Genomic DNA, 21,244 nt, shown 5'->3' on the forward strand with positions numbered 1-21,244 from the left:
AAGGAACTCTGGGCATACGGGTGCCCTGTAGCTTCAGATACCTAATTTAAGTGACTCAGTTAAGAGACTAGTCTGCCATGGTTCACTTTATTGCAGATGGAGAGAAAGAGACTTATCTGGGAGGTCATTCAGGGTGCCTAAGTGAGACGGTTACTGGAATGGCTTCTAGAAAGAGTCTTTCTTTCTGTCTGTTAATTATGAAGCGGAACTCGCCACTTAACCTGAATAGTGAAGACAGGCAATAAAGTCAGGCAGGTAAATACTCCTCTACAGAAAATGAAACATTAGCATGAAAATAGGAACTTTGTGTTTGTGAGGTGTTTAAGATGTTTTCCTCATTTATTACTGCCAACTGTACCACATGTGCTTTTGTAAGAAGACTCTAGTTTTGTGACCCTCTTACGTAAAACGTTCCGGGGATTTGTTGGTTTTGTTTCCTAAAATTAAGTGGCTAGACTAGGAAGGGCCATAAAGACTTGATGTGATGTATTACGTCATTATGGATGAAGTGTGCATCCATGCATTTTTAATTACTTAATATGTGGGATTTGCTGTGCGTGTGCGGACCAGCATGTGTATGTGTCTTACTCTGAATCATTACTCTGAAGATACACCTGGCTGTGGGAGGATTGGAGGGCAGCTGAGGAAATCTGAGAGGTGGATGGATGAATTGAATGTTAGAACCAAAGGAAAGAGATCAAGGCTTTGAGGCTAAAGGGGAAAGGAAGGACTGAACCTTATGCTCTAATCTGTTATGTGTCTTTTTCTTGTCTTGGATCCAGCCCCTTTTTTTTTATTTTTATTACCCTCACTGCAGTATGTAAGACTAGACAGACAGCTTGGCTGTTTGTCTTCATGTTCTAGTGAACCTTTACAAATCTGGCATGAAATTAGCTGTGATGAATAGAGAAAAAATAGTTTGTTGGCTGACATTACCAGTAGTTGCTGCCAAAACAGCAGGCATCTCTAGAACCATTAGTCAGGAACAGCAGATGTGAGCTGAGGTCAGTTAGAATAATTAATTTCTGTAGGCCAGTTACTTATTTACTTAGAAGTATGTTTTTTAGCTTCCAACACTTCGAACCTTACCTCAAAAAAAGCCCAAAACAAACACCCACAAAAGAACACCTGGTACAGACCAAGTTTTTCAAAATAAAGATGCAGCACTGTAATAAATTGCCCGGAGCAAATAATTGAAGGTGCAAGTTTGACCAAACAAATCTGTCCCTTGTTGAGAACTGTAAACAATGAGAGATTATGCTGTGTCATGGCCTGGAAGTGAGCAAAGTGGTCTAAATCTTGGACAGTGCTGTTGTGTACTGTGTGTCAAATGAGAGAGGAAAACCCAATGCAGTCCCCATGGCTGAATTCTAAATTCAGGTTGGAAGGTGCTGAGGATCACCCCATACCCCCCCCACACCCCCCAATTTCTTGGCTGCAACATGCTGAGCAAACTTAAGGTGCTGGGCAAGTTATAGGGGCTAGAAATATCGTTTATCAGTATGATTCCTGGAAATACCTACAGGTTGGTGGATACTGGGACAAATCGTGTAGTGCTGTGACCCAATTAAAAGAAGGGCTGAATCGAATCCTTTGCTTGATTCCATACAATGTGATAAACCAGCCGGTGTGGGAATGTATCATGCCAGAGTGGTTGGAAGCTATAAGGACCGAAGTGCCTGATAACCAACTGAAAGAGTTCCGGGAAGTGTTGAGGTATGTAGACATATGCAGGAACCATTCTGTTATTGCCTATGTTGATTGTTGAGGGTTTTAGCACAATAAGATGGTGACAACAAATAAAAATGCCTGTGTGCAAAAGACAGTAGTGAGTGAATGCTTCTGAATTTTTTATGACTCATATTTAGACTAAAGCACCTAAGCTTTGGGAGAGTTTCCTTTTATTGCTCCTGATATCCTCAAATCTGTATCAGGAGCCAACTCCATGGATGTTTCTTTGCTGTGAGCAAGGTACGTTTTCACTGGCTTCCTGCATCATGGTGGAAAAAGCATCTTTCTGCTCCTAACCAGCTGTTGATGAGACATAGTGGGGATTAGTAGAGCTGGCACTGAAAGACTGATGATTTGTATTGATGTAGCTAATATTGTCCCTTGTTGAGCAAAGAAAACACCAGAATAAGAATGGTGGCTGTCTGAGTCATAATTTCATGTCTGGTACATACCTTTGACAATAAAACTTCACATCACCTTTTAATTGATGAAGAGGCTCTGCGCCTGACTCTAAGTCAGTGTGAAGATGATCAGAGCACTGGAGTATCTCTCTTATGAGGACAAGCTGAGAGACCTGGGTTTGTTCAGCCTGGAGAAGAGAAGACTGAGGGGGCGATCTTATGAATGCTTATAAATATCTAAAGGGTGGGTGTCAAGAGGATGGGACCAGACTCTTTCCAGTGGTGGCCAACAATAGGACAAGGGGCAATGGGCACAAGTTGGGACACGGGAAGTTCCACTTGAATATGAGGAAAAACTTCTTTACTGTGAGGGTGCCAGAGCAGTGGAACAGGCTGCCCAGAGAGGTTGTGCAGTCTCCTTCTCTGGAAATATTCAAAACCTGCCTGTACACGTTCCTGTGCCCCCTGCTCTGGGTGTGTCTGCTCAAGCAGGGGGTTTGGACAAGACGATCTTCAGAGGTTCCTTCCAACCCCTACCCTTCTGTGATTCTGTGATTTGTAGGTATTGATGAAAAGTTTTTTAGTGTAAACATGGAATAATGGAGGAGTGGTGAGGTGAGAAATTTTCAATTTTTACATTGGATGTTGAAAAAGGTATCGCTATCAAGTGAAACTGGGCATGATAAGAGATGTGATATAAATTCTTAAGGTGCATCCCCAAATTCAGAGATGACCTTGTGCAGTCAGGACGGGTGGTTTCAGCAACCTAGTTCAACTCCCATGGAGGGTGGGGATGCAAGTAAGATTACAGAAGCATCATCAGTACTGGTAGCGAGATTGCCTTTCTACTGGTTTTCTGTTATATCTCACACAGTGTGTGCCATGGTAACTCAGTGATGCTATGTTTTTTTTTCTACTTTTCAGCAAAATGTTTGACATTGAACTTTGCCCTCTTCCCTTCTCCATGGAGGAGATGTTTGGCTTCATTAGCTGTCGATTCACTGGGTATCCATCCTCTGTGCAAGAGCAAGCATTGCTTTGGCTTCATGTAAGTGTCTTCTCTTGACAAATCATGCTGAAGCAGCTTATGATTTTGGAAAAGAAAAAAAAAAGGGGGAGGGGGGGAAGAAGAAACTACTTTTCCAAGGACCATAGAAGCTTTCTGCCCTTTGCTTCACCCCAGTGTAAGGATGGTTGGCAGACAGGTCCCGGGAGGCCTTATGTTACTAGCCCATCATGAGCCATATGATGGAAGCCTGGAACTTCCTTTTACCTTTGATTGTCAATTGAGTCTTTAGGGCCATTCAGCTGTCTGACTTTTTGTCAGCAGTATTTTTTAGTCTCCACAGAATTTGGCCTGTAGATTCCAAATTTAATTCCAGACTCCAGAAGCAGCTGTAGTCATTCCTGCATATGAAGATCTGGATTTGACTAGCTCTGTACCCATCAAGCTTTCTGCTGCTCTGGCCCTTTTGAGTTATATTTGCCCACAAAGCTGGCATTCACCCAGTGTTCATATTCAAAAGCTACAGGGACAATCATGTCGGCTGGGGACAGTGAATTCAAAATGGTATACAATTTTCCGCAGTACCCGGAATAATACCTGTGTTCTTCATTATTGCTTTTCTGCTGAGGTTATTTTGGTTAAGCCTCTGCAAAGACCAATTTACCTGATGACTGTAGCAATTTTCATGTATGGAGAGTTTTCAAATGAAGTATGATTTTTTTTTAAATTTTTTTTAGATTTTTTTTTGACCTAGTAACAGTTAATGACAAGTATGAATGAGCATATATTTGTCTGAGTGTTGGTGACAAAACAGGTGATGAATATTCCCTCAGTGATTTGCAGATAACCATCCTGTCACTATGTTGACACCTGTAGGCAACCATTCTGACTGGATTCTTAGAATAAATACAGGATTTCAGTTTTAAGTAATACTAAATATAGCAAATAGTTATTAATCCAAGTATTGGTAATATTTTTGGTTTACAGAAATACTTTTGTGGAACAACCTCACATCCCTGTGTGTTTGTGCATAAAACTGATCTCAAGGTGCACCATATGGATGCCAACAAATATTTTGAAAATACCTTTGTTGTTTTTTTTTTTTGCTAGTTCGCTTTTGCTCTGATTCTAACAGAAATCTAAGCTCACAGCTCACCTCATTGAAGCCCAGAATTAAATGCATGGAACTTGCTGAACTGTGGATCACATGATAAAGGTCCTTATAAAGTGGCTAGTGTTTTTGATCAAACTTGAAACTCATGCTTTTTTATTTATTGTCTTTCCTCAGGTGTTATCTGAACTAGACATCGTTGTTCCTCTTCAATTACTAATCAGCATGTTTTCTGATGGAGTTAATTCTGTAAAAGAGTTAGCAAATCAAAGAAAATCAAGAGTCAGTGAACTGGCAGGAAATCTTGCAGCTCGGAGGGTAACTGCTATTTATCCTGCTTATTTTTTTTGCTTAGAACAGTTTTCCTAATAGAATGCATGTGAAGAATTAAAAAGTCATCCTTCAAGATTGCATCATTTGATTGGAAACACTCTAAACTTTGAAAATGGAAGAAAATTGGCAAGACTTCTTCAATTAATACCACTCTGTCACATGGTCAGTGTAAAGATAGTTTGACTAAGAACTGCAGAAAAACTGCAGTTTTTCCTTAGTGAACTGGTTGGTTTGGGATGCGTTTGGAGTGTTCTCAGTATCTTTTCCAACCATTTTCACTCTCTGCATCTCCTATTAATAATCATCAACAACAAGTTGTTATGGACAGCTGGTCACCCAGAGCGAGCTTTGTATTCTGGTACAAATTTGGTGGGCCTAGGTATGCTTTGCAAGGGTGACAGAGCAGAATTTGTTTCCCTGCATTTTTTTTCCCCATCTGAGAGATGCAAAAATTGATCTAACGTTGCCTGTCAAAGGCTTATGGTCTGGAAGAAAGCATGTACAAATCTGTAGGCACTACACATACTTGGACTGTTGTGATTAACTCAGTAGTCTCGGGTGAAGAGCTTCAAGGACAGCAGGAACAAGAGTGCTTGAAAGGTCAGACCTTTAGATTTAAGAAACTACAGCATATAGGCAGTTAATGATTCCTTACATGTGGTCTGCCTGTCTTCTGATGTAGCTCTGCAGAGAGCCCTCTGACACCTAGCCCATAACCGTTTCTAAACTACGCAGAAAAAACAGACAAACTTACTCTCTGGTCTTTCAGACCATAGCTGGCCTAATAATAGACCTCATGTGTCGTTTAACTGTGTATCTCCCTGCAACACTTAGAGGTTCTCAGGGTGTTTTAGGTGGCCTTGTGTGGTGTGGACATAAATCAGTGCAGACCTGCACATCTTGTTACCATTGTGTCTAGTTCATTGAGATAGCCCCCTTTATTATCTCCTACTATTGAAATTTGTGTCCATGGATCATGGAGCAAATCATTGTAACCTGGTGGCCACTTTACTGGCGGTACCAATTTTCTGTTTGGTTTATGGTGTTAAAATTCTGCCCTAGTAGGAATAAGATAATGGATGTCAGGCACTTAAGAGTTAAGTACATCTGTGCAGAATATGATTCCTGTACTTCTATCATATTTTATCATTTAATGGCATTAAGGGACATGTGTACATTTTGCAAAATGCTACAGAAGGGCATAGTAAGGCTGTCAAAGTTCTTGCTGTTTTCTGTAATTTCATATAGAATGGGATTGCTTAAATGCATAACAGTCATCTGTTCTCGTTGATTTTTTTTATGTCTTCAGGTAAGTGTTGCTTCTGACCCTGGGCGCAGAGTTCAGCACAACATGCTGAGTCCTTTCCCAAGCCCTTTCCAGAGCCCATTTCGGAGTCCAATGCGGAGTCCTTTTCACAGCCCTTTCAAGAACTTTGGACACCCCAGTGGAAAGACAATTGATTTTGACTGTGAAGATGATGAAATGAATCTTAATTGCTTCATTCTGATGTTTGATCTCATCTTGAAGCAGGTACTCACAGAAGAAAAACACCCATATGGAGGGGACATTGGAGTTCTGCAGTTACTTTTGGCTGTCCTTTAATCTGTATAGAGTCCCTTTCTGCTAAGGAACTGACATGAGGTGCAAGGCATTTAAATCCCACCACAGCTCTCATCTGCCTTTACCCATATAGGAGTTATAGGTTCATGTTCAATGAAGAGAAGTTAGATACCTCCACATTCATGTTAGGTAGTTCATACGAGTGAAAGGTGATATGTTTATTTCTACAGACTAGAATCAAGAGGCTTGTTGATAGGCTTAGATTAGATGCATAATTTTTGGATAGCTAAATTTGTACGTTGTGAATCCAAGGCCAAGTGTTTTGAATAACTGCCTCCAGGTAAAACTGATTGATCCTGTGCTTGAAATTGTCTATCTACTCTAGCTGTTTGAGCTTGGTCCTCAGCACCAGTGGCAATTGAAAACTGTGAGTTCCAGTTTATCTCAAACTCTTCCCAGTACTGGAATATAACACTAGCAGAAATGTAGGAATAGGAGAATAGCTAGTCCTCTGACTTTTAAATAAATAATAAATAACTTTTTTCACTCTCTTTCAGATGGAACTCCAGGATGATGGTGTCACTTTGGGCTTAGATAACAGCATTTCAAAAGATATAATATCCATCATAAACAATGTGTTCCAGGCACCCTGGGGTGGTTCTCACACCTGTCAGAAAGATGAAAAAGCTGTTGAATGTGGTCTGTGTCAGTCCAGCATTCTGTGTTACCAGCTGGGTTTTGAGCTGCTGGAACAGCTTGCTCCAAAAGAAGAAATCAGGCTTGTGGTAAGTAGAGCAAGAGAGGGCCTATATTATTGGTGTGCTAAAACTCCTCTTCTTCATTGTTGTCATTATATTGTGTACAAGGGAGCAAAGCTGCGCTGACCTTTGGCATGGAGGATTTGGGAGGCTAAAGCAAAATGCCTTTGAGCTGTAAAATTTCCTAAGTTTGAATTGATTCAAAGAACCCAGGGAAGATGACAATATTAATGCAGTATGAACTCTTCCCCCATCAACACTGAAGTGCTGTTTCACTTTGGAAGGACACTTTTATGATACTGTGTCTTAAATAAGGTGTGAAGTGTTGATGCTTTTCATCTTCTTTTAAAAGCTAAGAGTGGATATTTTGAAATTATTTATGATTTTGGGTGAATCATTTGTCAAGTGAGCCAGCCTTAGTTGGTGCTTGATTTTTGAAAATGCTGAGCACTATTGAAAAACAGAATATACTTCAGGTTGAGTATCCAACTTTGTGAGACACAGATATGTACTTTCAAATCGCTGGTCATCATTAAAGTCCTCTGGAGCTTTGCAGAAGAATTGAAGCATTACCTGTGGTGTGATGAATTTATTTTAAGCTGCATGTCTATAATACGTAACTGTTCCTTCTGATAGTTCAGAAGCAGCATCGTTCCCTGTATTCTGAGTCCTCATTTGCTGTGGCATGGCAGTGGCAGGTTGTCTATTAGTAATTTCTTTTTTTGGTGGTGGGCATAGTGATGCCTTTTGAAGTGTAAGAGTTTCGGAATTCCATTTGGATGTGTATACTAATAGTAGGTATTGTGCATGTCGTATTCAGTAACTTGTGCTAGAAGAATCATCTCATGCCCTTTCAGTTGAGATTATCACCTCAGCCAAAAAACAGGCAGCGGTGAAATCTTCTGAGTTCTGTGCCTCGGTACTATTTCTAGGATACACCTTGCAGCTTATAACATAAAGGTCACAATGGCAGCCTGTAATCCTGAACTTCTGGCCACAGGCAGGAGTAACTACAGCCTGGTCCTTTTTTCAATGTAAAAGTGATTGAGGTAACTCCTGCCTCTAAGCCTCTAACTCTTATAGTAGTGTAGGAAACACACCCTGCTCTTGTCTGTTACTCCCCTGAGGCCAGGATGACAAGTTTGGTGAAACTGTGGCCCTGTGATTGGATCCACCTCAGCTCCAATATGGATATACAGTTTCTGTTAAGTGGTATCACTTAAATACACGTTTGAAACATAGTCGTCTTGTCGGTATGCATGGGCTGATGCAGAATTTTAGATATGCAGGTGATTTGAATGCGCAAGTGCACATGGAAGTAGACAGTGTCTGCCTCATTTGAGTTCAGCTTATCACACCAAATGTAACTTAAACAGCAGCATATGGCCTCATGTATTTAGATAACATCAAGAAATGAATTTAACTTATTATATTCTTAAAGGAGCCCACAGATAACCTCGAGGATAGTCTTCTGTATACTAGACCTGAGTTTATTATAGGAACTGAAGGAGAAGAGGAAAACAAATTGGCCCCAAAGCATGGAGAAAACCCAGGAAATCACACAGAGACCACAGAAAATGCTGGTAGGTGGAGGGTGAGAAGGTTGAGTATTTCAGTAAGGCTTTAAGTGAAATGCTTCTACTCACAGAGAGTACAAGGTTCTGAAGCAGTCTTTCAAGTCCAAAAATGCACAGTCACTTTTTTTCACATTTAATTAGCGTTTAATTCTTTCAACATATTAGTTAAATAGGAAGGCTGTATTTATGTTGGTAGCAAGTGTGACTGTCTCTCAAAAAAGTGTTAGAAGAAATCTTGGCTTTTAGCACATATAAAATAGCGAAAACATTACATGCCAAATTCTGTGTTGTTGTAACTTTACTGACTGTAGGTTACTGTGGCTAGAATTAATTTATCTCTGATCAGTTTGACATTCTTTAGTTTCATTTTGAATCCACAGATGAGAGAAACTTAACAATGTTTTATGTAACTTGTATTTTTAACAGCGATAAAGAATGACACAGAAAGAAAATTTTGTTACCAGCAACTTCCAGTTACCTTGAAGCTCATCTACACTATATTGGAGGTAACATTGATTACTTGTTTGCTTAGTTTGAATTTTTGGTGAAGTGGTGTCTTTGTGTTGAGAGTAGTACATCTGCTTACACAGGAAATGTCAAGGTTTGAAGAACCAGACATTCTTTTTAACATGCTGAACTGTCTGAAGATCCTGTGTCTTCATGGGGAATGCCTGTATATAGCAAGAAAGGACCATCCACAATTTCTTGCCTATATTCAAGATCACATGCTGATTGCAAGGTAGGTTTTTATTGCACATTTTGTCTTCATACTTCATTGGTTCTCCAATTATTGTTGATGTCCAAGAATTTACAGGTTTAATGTGGAAAATTAACAAAGGGTGGTAGAGAAGTGTGGAAAGGTTAAGTAATGTATAAGGGCACATGGCACAAGCTAATTAAGAAGTTGCAAACAAAACCAAGGTACCCTGCACTGTCCATCATGGCTACTCTGTCACACACCATTTGTTTTGCAGTGAGTGCAAGTTTCTTATATTTAATTGTCTGAGACTGAGATAGCTTCCTTGACTCTACAAAATAAAATAAAGGATGATGTAGAGGCAGGCACACAGTTTATAGGGCTTTAGCATTAAAGCTGAGAGAACAATATTGCACGTTATTTTTAAGAGGTAAAGGAATTTTTTTTTCAGTTAGAATCAGAGTCAGTGAATTGGATTGAAATCTGTGCATTTTAAGATTGTCTTTGGAGAAAGGGACTTTTGCAGAAAACTCAGTGAATAAACATCGGCATATGATGTTCTGAAATAGAGTGTGTTCATCAGTGCTTACAGCTGCTCTGTATCAATTTCATTGAGCATCTCCTGGGACCGTAGGGTTTTAGCAGACTAGGGGAACTGTCCTGAATCTAAATACCAGCAAATTGTGAACACCTGACATCTTAGTCATTCATGGATGCATAGGATTTGTGGTGCCAAGACAGTTCATGTGGCTTATGCGCTGAAGCTGCTCGTGCTGAAACTGCTAATTCATAGCATAGATTAAGTTCCATGGCAGTTGTGCCTTGAATTAGGGAAACTCTTGTCAAATCTGAAGTGTTCTAATGTAAGGAATATTTGAACCTGGATTTTCAAGAAAAACTGCTGTAGTTGAAGATTCCGAGTAGCTCTCTTATCCTACTAGCAGCTCTGTAGCATTCACATAAATGCCCAGGAAGGCTCATAGAGATTTTAATGAAAAGTGCATTCCCACCAACAATACAGTGTAGGCATTTAGAAGAAAGGATGCCAAGGGAGTGTTTTTATAACCAGGCTTGCTCTTTTTGGTCTTTACAGCTTATGGGGAGTTGTGAAGTCTGAATTTTCTCAGCTTTCTTCCCTGGCAGTCCCACTTCTTCTTCATGCACTTTCGCTTCCCCATGGAGCTGACATTTTCTGGACAATCATAAACAGCAATTTCAATAGCAAAGACTGGAAGATGAGATTTGAAGCAGGTAGGCCTGAGAAATGTACACTATTTACTCTTTGTTGCTTCACTGAAGAGGTGGAGCTTTCTCTGCTGTGACTGAGGAGACCTATAATAGATTATTATCTTTTTACTGCTTTGGGGAGTTTTGGAGATAGTCTGGTGCAAAACTATGGAACAGCAATGCAGGAAAATAGAGGAGAACATGAGACATTTTGAATAATCAAAGTAAGATCAAAATTACAACACTTGCCAGCTATTTTCTGTTGTTACTTTCTTGGATATGCATATTTCTAGAAGAGATATATTAATCAGGGCATAAAGAAGCCATTGCCTAAACTAATATGCATATTTTATTTGTCTGGGGGCATGACTGCTACAGTGGAGAAGGTGGCCGTGTTGTGCAGATTTTTGGATATTCACTCTGTGACAAAAAATCACCTACTGAAGTATTCTTTGGCTCATGCATTCTGCTGTTTCCTGGCTGCTGTGGAAGATGTCAACCCAGCAGTAGCTACAAGAGCTGGGCTATTACTTGACACCATAAAGAGGCCAGCTTTACAGGTAGGTTCATTATATGGGAAAAAATACATTCAACCAGGAATCTTGGTTTTCACCCGAAGTTCAAAGTTGTTCAGGCGTACAGCATCACAGTCACTCCTAACACCTCTTTAGGCAAGCCTTATGGGTCTTATTAATTGACCTATGCAGAAAATAGCTACGGGAAATTACACTGCCCTAGCCCCGACTTGGAATCATAGAATCATTTAGGTTGCAAAAGACCTTTAAGATATTCGAGTCCAACTGTAAAAACTTTGACTGCAAATGATTAATATTGCATTTGAACTGCTGCTGTAGAAGGCTGTAAATGTTACTATTTTAAAATCTATTGACATTTTTCAATTTTTTAAAAAATTTGTACGTCTTATGACACCCTGCTGAGCTGACAGTGAGAAAATATATTCAAGCAAAACCAAACATGGTCTTGATCTTTTCAAGAATTACTTAGGTATGTAATTTTAAGCATGTGAGAGACCCTGCCAATGAGATTTCTCATTATTAAAACTTAGCAGATATAAAAATGGATATATAGCAAGATTAAAAAAAATCTCTAAGTGCACAATTCAGTTCTAGTTCTCTGGAGAATAGAATGAATATTATTTTTAAAAGTTCAGTGTTACTGCCTATAAAAAGCTGTTAATACTTGCTAGTTTTATTTCATATAGTGCCTTTTAAAAATAGTTTAGAGAGAACTTGAGTTCACTGAGACACTTACCAGTATACTGCACTTTCATATCTAATATGAGGGTTTTCTTCTCAAACATAAGTATTGACATTACACTGAAAATTGTAGTGCAAATAAAATACAGAAGCATTTTGAGGCAAAGTGCTTCTGATGCACTTTACCATATAATCTTTCTTCCACTGTTTGGGCTCGGTGATTCACTCTTTTTGTAATTAAGGTCTTGATTCAGTAGCCTAAATATGACCTTTTTCTAAGGCAGGTGTGTAAAGAGAATACTTTGATATTGTGTACTAAATGTGCAGTAGGACAGAACTTTGCCTATACATTTGTATTCCTCAAAATCTTAGCAAATTCTACATTCTAAGTATGATGTTAGTTTATCTCTTTACTTACCATACTTTTCCATTGATATCAGTAGCATTAGTTCTGATTTAAAGGACTTGGTAGGAAGAAGGAGCTAAACCTTTATCCTGTACAAATAAACAGAAGTTGTGAGCTCTGACCGCCCTTTGTTTTAAAAAAATGTGTAAAAGTTTTCATATCTCAGTTCTGGTTGTTTTTGTTTTTTTCCTTCTATAGGGTCTCTGCCTCTGCCTTGATTTCCAGTTTGACACAGTTGTCAAGGACAGACCCACAATTCTTAGTAAGCTTTTGCTACTTCATTTTCTAAAAGCAGATATTCCAGCTTTGAGCTGGGAGTTCTTTGTGAATCGCTTTGAGACCTTGTCTCTGGAAGCACAGCTTCATCTGGACTGCAACAAAGAATTCCCTTTCCCAACAAGTAAGCAGAGTCCAAATCAGTCTAATCACCTTTTATCAACTTCCGCAATTTCAGCTGTCTTGCAAGGGTCTGAGAGAGATCTAGGTCTCTCTTGTATAAATTCTCTGATATTAAGTAATCTTTCAGGTCAAAAGAGAGTATTTCGAAGTGAGCATTTTTTGACTGCCTGAGTACAGATTAGGCTATATTCTGTCACATCTTTGGTTGTCATGTTTTACTCTCACTAGGATGTGCTTGCCAGCCTTGGTTGAAGTGCAGTCTGGTTCTGTGATCAGCTGCAACCTGCATTAACCCATTTGTTCTTTTGTAGATGTATTTATGCTATCAGCATTGCTATTCTCAAAGGCCTAGGCCAAGCCTGACCCTGTTCTGTAGTGGTGTGTACAAAGACAGCCCTAGGACCTGTATGATACTTGAGAAACAGACAAATATATGGGGCACAGCACAAGAGGTACACGGACTCTTGGAGCCGGTGCTCAGTTACCTATTCCTGCAGTGACAAATGTTTGTAAATGTTTGTCCTGTTCATACTTGATTTCTTGATGAGTCACCATATCTCCTTCCATTTACTGGGGGGAGCTAAAAAATAATTTGTGCATGATTGTTTAACATGCTGTGTAATGGAAAACTTCCTTACCCAAGCAGTGGCCCATGAGGAAGATCTATTTCCATCTGATTTGCTTGGAGGAGGTGGGAACAGCTGTTCTGACAGCATGTGCTCCCTCAGCAGCCTAATGCCTCCTCTTATACTTGCATTGAGCCCAGTGCCTAAAACAGCCCAGGTGCTGCTGCTGCATCCAGACAGATGGGTGGAACTGCAAACATATTTTCTTCTCCATATGTGAGTAGATTGACCCAGAGCTGGGAACTGCTGCTGCAGCCTGAGGAGGGAATCTCGGCACTAGTTTCTAGCACCTCTGGCTGCAAGTGTGGGGTTATATCTTTAAATATGAGTATCTGGGAGTAATTTAAAATTTCAAATATGCAAAAGATATTTTTGAAGTATCTTTTTAACCTTTCTTTTTGCCTTTTCAAAGATGTTAGTGGTGCAAAGGATGGGCTCACTGGCTTTAGTTGCTCAGGTGATTAAACTCAAAGGGTTTGAATGCTCTGTAGACATGAGTATAGAAAAGTATTGGTGATCCCATTAAGACATGCAGTCGTACTGCTGGTAACACCATTGTAAACACATAATCATGCTCACATATTTTTGGAGGCGCTGTTCAAATCCAGGATGATAGGTTCAGGCAGGACAGGAGGGCAGTGAGGCAAAACTAGAGGCCACATTTGCGTATAAGCACACTGAGCGTGATCTATACTTGTGAGATTCTTGCCATTTTAAATAGAGGGCGCCTCATATTCCCTTAGCATGAAATTTAGGTTTTGGTTTCAAGAACTTCCAATCTCTAAAGAAAGAAGTAACAGCATAATTTTTTAAACACAGTTATGACATTTGGAGTTTTATGGATTTCAGAATGAGAGCATGCAAATGAGTACCTTGCAGATGGACCCCTTGATCCCATATGAAGCTTTCTTGCCTTGAGTGGGACCTGGGGCCCAGTTGCATTTGGCATCTCACAGCATTAGGGCCTCACCATGCTGTGGAATGAATCCTAACTTGGTCAATTGCATTTGCAAAGCTATCACTGCTGTCCGGACAAATGTCGCCAACCTCAGTGATGCAGCAATGTGGAAGATCAAGAGGGCTCGTTTCGCACGTAACCGTCAGAAGAGTGTGCGTTCCCTGAGGGACAGTGTGAAGGGGCCAGTGGAGTCAAAGAGAGCGCTCTCCCTTCCAGAAACCTTAACCACCAAAATTCGTTGAGTATCTGTTTATGTTTTTGTGACACGCCTGTATCTTTTCCCTTAGGATCGTATCCTATTGCTGGGTACACATCAGAATTGTCAATATTTATCCAATTGGGCTAGCAAATTTAGGTTTCTGACTGATTTGGGCGTTATTCAGATAATGAAAAGTTAGTAAGTTTGGCAAAAAACATTGACAAACATTATGTCTATGCTGTGTTTGTTTAAAATGCCAGAACACAATGCTCCAAGACTAGTTTGTGGATAGATCTTAATTTTTATTTGTGGCTAATACACAGTAGTTTAATGTCAAATAGATGAAGTGTTTACAGAAAAAAATCCTCTGTTACTAATTTATTTATTAAATGTAATTAATAATCACTGTATGTAGCATACGCTAGACGTGTTAAAAACAATTGGTAATGTCTCAAATGAGCTTTTGGATATCTTCAGAATTCCTTTGTTAAGAAAACAATGTCCATGCAACACATCCTTCCTGCCAGCTTGTATAGGAGGACCTAGGTGCTGGAAATCCATAGGCCTGTATGGAGTGCTGTACAGATATCTTTCCAAGCAGAAATAGAGCTTACCCATTCTCATTTAGAGAATCTTACAAACACCTAGTAGTCTTTATATTAAAATTGGACCTTTCACATTGGTCCTACCCATATAATAGGAACCCATAAAATGTTCAAACCTGGGTGCTGGTGAACTGTTAAGTTAAAAGGTAACTTCTTGTCTCCAAAACAAATGCCACCATATTTTGTGACTCTTAGGTAATCCTTCTTGACCAATTTCTTATCCTGTATAGGGGCTCCTATGTGGTGACACTCGTACCAGCAAAACCTAATGGAGAAAATTAGAGTTATAGAACATGGTGCATAAAATCTGTAGGGCACAGAAGGGACACGTTTCAGACAGTTATACTCACTGCCTGACAACAGTGCATGAGTAAATGAACATAAATATGCTATCACTGAATATATACTGAAGTATAAGTTGTCAGTACTGCCTTTTTAAACAGGGTTGCTCTTGGTTTGTTGTTTTTTTTTGTGTGTGTGTTTTTTTTTTTTTTTTAAGCTGTGAGCTTGACCAGACACGAGCAGTCTGCTCCAGCACTTGGAGGAACACCAGAGCAAACACCAGGTGGGTTTGACAAGGGGTGTGTTTCAATGGAACAGGAAAAGGAAGGCAATAGTCCTAGCTTTCTTGCTGACTCATGAGATAAATCTATGCAAGATGGAAGCTGTCTAAAAGGCACAGTGAATCATGCCTCAGCATGGTTCCAAAAGGTGTAAATTGAAGTTTTGCTCTTGATCTGTACTGAAAACTGCCCCCAGTTGTAAATAGTACTTTGGGGCTGGGAGGAGGTTATTCAGAGGCAGTCAGCTATGCTGGCAGTGCCTCACCCTCCTGTGTTTCATTGCCCACAGGAACAAGTAAATATTTAGTAGGCTAGTCCCATGGGTCACCTGTGTTCAGCCTGATCTTTGACCGTCAGGTTTTAGAGACAGCAGATAGAATGCTTTTGATTGTCGGTACTATAAATTACACTTGTCTCCTCTGTATACTTAGAGACATCTTAAGTCCCTTATTTTATATTTACTGACATTTTGTGAAGATGTCACCCTTCTGTCAGGCATTTGTAGAATAGCTAGCTCAGCAGGGGTCCAAGTAATCTCTAAATAATTGTGACTACTGACAGTTCTTCCTCTGAGTCCTGTGTAGACTGGCCATTTGGAAGTGACAAATCTCAGATTCAGATATCTTCATATTCCTTCTTCAAGACTTGCAGTATTTCCAACAGACACAAATTCAGAATTAGAACAGATGGGCTTTTAACTGGGTGATCAGCTGAAAGGAAAATACCTTGCCGACGTGGGTGCAGACTAAGCTGTGAAATGGACTAGGAGAACTTCTGAATTAGCAGTATATAGCCCTGTCATACTAGACCAGTGAGAGCTGGAAATCAGCCAGTTCCGTACAGAATATATGTGCAGGTTGTCACAGGCTACAGAAGGAACAAGTGAAATAATGGTGCGATGAACAGATGTGTCAGTGAATGACTGGTCTTCATTCACCTGCTATATACCGGGCTTAGAGAAACTTGTCACATAAGAAGTGTCAGCCTCATGGTAGGCATTGTTAGCCATTGTGATTTTTATTAGATGTATTTTGGTATTTCAAAGCTTCAGTTTCCAGGCTCAGGTAATTAATCACGTAGTCTGCAAATTCAGGTTCCACTAAAAATGTATATATAAAAAGTTGCATGTAGCTAGTAACCACTGATATGAAGAAAAGTCTGATAATATTCAAAATTATCACATACGCTTTGGAAACTAGGAGACAAATGACTGTCCCTCTCCACCTGCCCAGTGTTTATTTCTTTCTAAAATCTTAATTTTCTGCAAAATAGGGGTGGTGTTTTAGGGTTTGACTCATAGTTTCTAACACTTCGCAGGTAGTACTGAGCATATCTGATTTGTCTAAGGAACTGACTGACTCTTAAACATAGGCTGCACATCTGCTGTAGAAAAACATTTATTTTATACATACCACTCGACTGAACCAGTCCTCATGCTCATCTGTTCTTTCTAGATCTAAAACTGTAATCCTTGCACAATTCAAATGTAAGCTGAATTCAACATGTGTTCTGTATGGATTAAATGCCAGGATCATTATTTGTTCATGTATCCTCTGTAATACCCTGGACAGTCACTTGGAGGGTTTCAGTGATAGGCACAGGGATCACAATTGGGATGAAGCATGATATAATTGTGATCTGATGTTTATGTTATATTGTGATATACCTTAAAGTAATTTGGAGGTAAAGGGGTCTGGTATAAGGGACACATGAATAGAGAGATGAATCTGTGGGCATAGGCTAGACTGAATTCAGGAATGGTGGCTATATATTAACTAGCAAGCTGTGTGTTTGGTGATGTGAGAAGGTTCTCCTGGTGGGGGTGTGTGTGTACACCTTGCATGTAGGCACACACACGTGCACACAAATTGTACATGTATGCACACACATTTTGAGGGGTAAAAGCCACCGTAGCTACTGTGAAGACAGGGCTGCTTTGGTTTTGCGTTCTTAGCTTGAATCTTAACAGCTTGATTTGGTACAGGGTACCCTATATCATGTGTTAATGAAGTGAAACTTTAGTTCAAGCTTGATGTAACTGAAGACCCATTTCAGACAGCAGAGGAAGGTTTTCTGGACCCTGAAAGTCTATTTCCTAAATGGGATCGTAGAGGTTTTTTTTTGTAGTTTTAAACAGCAGTTCTCCATTGCTGGTTCATTGCAGGTTTCTGCATTAGAAGTAAAAACAGGAGGTGATTGACATTCCCTAGACTTGATCCTTAGTAGAGCTATGACTAACTACTCAGAGTGAAGCTCTGTTCAATGTGTCCTGCTGTATGGTTTCCAGCGAGGGTAAATTACGAGAAATTAGATTTTAATGCTTCAGAAAGTGTAATATTTCTGGAAAGTAAAATGTCAGGAAGTGTCTGTTAACTGGTGTCAGTATTACGAGTGAATGGCAGAATTGAATGTTTATCACTGAACTTCTAAATTATGTTATTCAGCGAGTGAAAGAAAAACAGGTTAATCTTTTCAGATTAATTACTCATTGGGTTCTATTCGGAGAACCAGGATTTATTTAGAGCTCCACGATCCTTTGACTCATTCCATCTTATCTCCTTTGTTTTATGGAAAATCTCACAACCTCTAATAGGGATAAAAATAAGTAGCGCTGAAGAAAACAGTCTAATATAATCTTTATGAAAATGGTGTTTCTTGGATGCAATTTCATGGAAAATTTTAACCTGGGTATAATATGTGGAAAGATTATTTCTCAGCTGAAGTCCACAAAGCTAAAGTTATTTCCTATAATACATTTTTAATGTGCTTCTGAAAATGGAACTTGCTGTATTTCTCATTCTCATTATTTCAGAATTTATTGTTTTCTTTTTGCATCTGCAAATCTTGGTCCAGCGAAAGTTTGGATAGAGAATTTTCATTTTGAAGGAAGGCTTCTGTAAACAAAATATCCCAGTGAAAAATATTGGGAATAAAAAATACTATATAATATGAAGTTCATTATTTCTTTTTACCAAAATGAGACCAGTAAAGGAAAGTTATTCTTAACGAAGTACTTCTGAAAGTTTCCCTCCCTTGTTTTCATTTTCAGATATCATAGAAATAGCAACCTTCTCCCACGCTTAGCAAAACAGCCAATCAAACAAAACCCTTTACTGACCCACCAATAAATTGTAAAATATTTAAAATTATTTTTAAAATATCAGACACAGCAATTTTGCTGGTGAAGACCCTAAGACAGATGCAGTTGTACCAGCAGTGGAGTCCCTTGTCAGAATAACTTGTTACACTAAGAATATGGGTAAATTAGGATATTAAAATAATTTTTAGTATAAAAGTAGCTATAAACAAATAGGTATGAATTTACTCACTCTTAACAGACTAAGTGGATACTAGTTGCTGGCTAATAACCCTACACAGACATGCAGGAGCAATTTTAAGATTATACTTTGAGCTAATCTTGCTTGTAGGGTCTGTCCTGCAAAATTCAGCTTAAACTATTCATGCAAAAGTAAGGACTATTTGCAATAGTTGAAAGGATTTATTCTTGAAGTAAAACCAAGTAGATTATTCTATAATTCTGCTTCATACCAGCTTGCTTTATCTCAATTATTCGCTGTTAGACACATTTTTAACCATGGATCAGAAAATACATCAGAATACGTTTCAGTATCAATTAATTTTAAAATAGTGCTTAATGAACAAACTAACATTACTGGTGTAATGAAAACTGAATTTTCAGGTATTGCCCCCTTTTGATGCTGTCAGAAAAATATTATCTCTTCCCTTTGTTGATTATCCTAGTGGAAATAAATGTTTTTATTTTGCATATAATGCATATATAATGCATTTTATTCATACAGAAGCATTTAATTTAAACTACTTTTTAAAAATAGAACATGTTGGAATAATATACTTTACTGTCCTTTAGCCGTGCATTTATTCAGAATTATTTAATAAGAAGAATCTGATATAGTGATGTGTGAAATAGCCGGTGCTTTTCATTAATTAACTTCCTAGCATTAGTGTAACATAAATCTTTAGGCACTGCTAAGCACTAAAAAAAAAGCCTTACAAATAGGATGAAATGGAAGAGGGTAACTCCAAAGACAGTTACTAGAGGATTCTAGTAATGATAAATTGTACCTGGAAATACTCGATTTAAAATATTGAAGTATGAAAATGAAAATACTTGTCCACTTGGCAACATGTGTCTGTTTTGCTTGGATAGCGATAGCCAGCACCCAAACTTCCTTGTGCTTTGTAAGTAGCCTCTTGTCTTCCACATGATCATATTCCCATGCAAAGTATTATCCCCATTCAGTGTTTATAAACCCAAGTCTTTAGGCTACTCTAGGAAAAGGTCATCAAAGTTTTGACATACTACAGTGTCCCAAAGCCTACTAAATTATAGTTGCCTACATTTTGTCCCAAGTTATTTGGGGGAAATATGGATTCAATGCTAAAAGGGAGTGTTTTCATTTTTTGTTTAATCATTATTTGCTAGAATTTTCTCCATCTCCTATCCTTGCCATTTTGTACATCCTCTACTGGCAAAGACAAATATCCACTAACTTTTGCTGAGGAAAGACTAAAAACTATGCCAGATAAGAATTCTGTGGCAGTAGGATTTGATTCTCCTTTAATGCATAGATGTGAAGGAATAATAACACTCAATATGGCAGAAATGGACGGGGATAGGAAGATAAGCGGCTTGGTTAAACATGGGAAAGCCGAGACATAAAGTTCAGTGTACACAGTAGGTGTTAGTGTGCTGTTGAGCCTGAGGCAACAGAGGAACAATGCCCTCAGAAACGCATGCCTATCTCCTTTGACTTCATCATGTGTATTTGAGCAGAAATGGAGCGATGAACTCTGGAAAAAATCCAGTGTCTGATACCAATGTCTCTCTTGTGCCGATAGGACAACCCTCCCCAGAGAATGATAATACAATAAAAGACCTGCTGCCAGAGGATGCTGGGATTGATCACCAAACTGTCCACCAGCTCATTACTGTGCTAATGAAGTTCATGGCAAAGGATGAGAGCAGTGCTGAGTCGGACATCAGCAGCGCTAAAGCTTTCAACACAGTCAAGCGCCATCTGTACGTCCTACTTGGTTATGATCAGCAGGAAGGATGCTTCATGATTGCGCCACAAAAAATGCGTGTTTCGACTTGCTTTAATGCCTTTATTGCTGGAATAGCACAAGTAGGTGAAGACGCTTTCTACTTTTTGCAGCTATTTCTCATTGCCTGTTGTTCAAATGGTGGTAGCACAGCCTTCTTTGTACCAAAATAATGGCTGAGTGCAGTAATGCTACTTAAACCTTCTTAACACCTCTTCAGTTGCTGGAAGAATTTGAGAACAACGATGGCTGCTTGTTCTTTACTCTCAAAAGGGTCCCTGTAGCCTAATCAAGTTCTTCCTGTAGGTTTTTGCTTTGCAGTTAAAAAGTAAATAGTTAAATAGAAGTATGCTAATTTATAACTTCCTAGTAGTACACTAAACTTGCTGCATCATTGGCATAGAGATAACGGCTTTGCGTGTGTGCAGGCATGCAAATACTACCACTGTATGAAAAATTAGAGACTGCTCCAAACATGTTTGCCCTCTTTCCCTAGCCTTTGAATGCCTTACTTCCCTCACATGTCATTTTTTCCTTTCCTATTCAGGAAGACGTGCTCTTGCTTGTTTCCCTGCATGAATGGTCTGTAAACTCTTCGACATCCTTCACTTTGCAGGAGATTTGTTCTCCTTCTTCCTTAAGAGTGCACTAGGACTTTCTGTTCTCCCTTTCCTAGGGACTGGTGCCACCATGGTGAACTTCTGCCTATATTGCTATAACAAATGACTGAGCACATGCTTGCCTTGTGCCTTCTTTTTCCATCTTGTAAGGAGGACCATAATTT

At 39.2% G+C, this 21,244-nt stretch overlaps 1 protein-coding gene across 23 annotated transcripts in view; it reads left to right on the top strand.

The window, feature by feature from the left end:
• UNC79 (unc-79 subunit of NALCN channel complex) overlaps window positions 1-21,244 on the top strand; it is a 115,005-nt gene that overhangs the window by 31,251 nt on the left and 62,510 nt on the right. For 16 of the 23 annotated variants that reach the window (XM_075103783.1, XM_075103781.1, XM_075103770.1 and 13 more), the window contains 14 exons: window positions 1,526-1,716; window positions 3,057-3,180; window positions 4,427-4,567; window positions 5,892-6,113; window positions 6,701-6,928; window positions 8,343-8,484; window positions 8,905-8,984; window positions 9,069-9,217; window positions 10,269-10,426; window positions 10,781-10,962; window positions 12,224-12,425; window positions 14,066-14,245; window positions 15,312-15,377; window positions 20,257-20,543. In XM_075103783.1, coding sequence (XP_074959884.1) covers window positions 1,526-1,716; window positions 3,057-3,180; window positions 4,427-4,567; window positions 5,892-6,113; window positions 6,701-6,928; window positions 8,343-8,484; window positions 8,905-8,984; window positions 9,069-9,217; window positions 10,269-10,426; window positions 10,781-10,962; window positions 12,224-12,425; window positions 14,066-14,245; window positions 15,312-15,377; window positions 20,257-20,543 — 2,352 coding nt within the window. The remainder of the gene's footprint in view (window positions 1-1,525; window positions 1,717-3,056; window positions 3,181-4,426; window positions 4,568-5,891; window positions 6,114-6,700; window positions 6,929-8,342; window positions 8,485-8,904; window positions 8,985-9,068; window positions 9,218-10,268; window positions 10,427-10,780; window positions 10,963-12,223; window positions 12,426-14,065; window positions 14,246-15,311; window positions 15,378-20,256; window positions 20,544-21,244) is intronic. The other 7 variants (XM_075103794.1, XM_075103786.1, XM_075103785.1 and 4 more) reach the window with 4 other exon arrangements.

The sequence above is a fragment of the Phalacrocorax aristotelis genome, chromosome 9 (genome assembly GCF_949628215.1).
Source record: "Phalacrocorax aristotelis chromosome 9, bGulAri2.1, whole genome shotgun sequence".
NCBI lineage: Eukaryota > Metazoa > Chordata > Aves > Suliformes > Phalacrocoracidae > Phalacrocorax > Phalacrocorax aristotelis.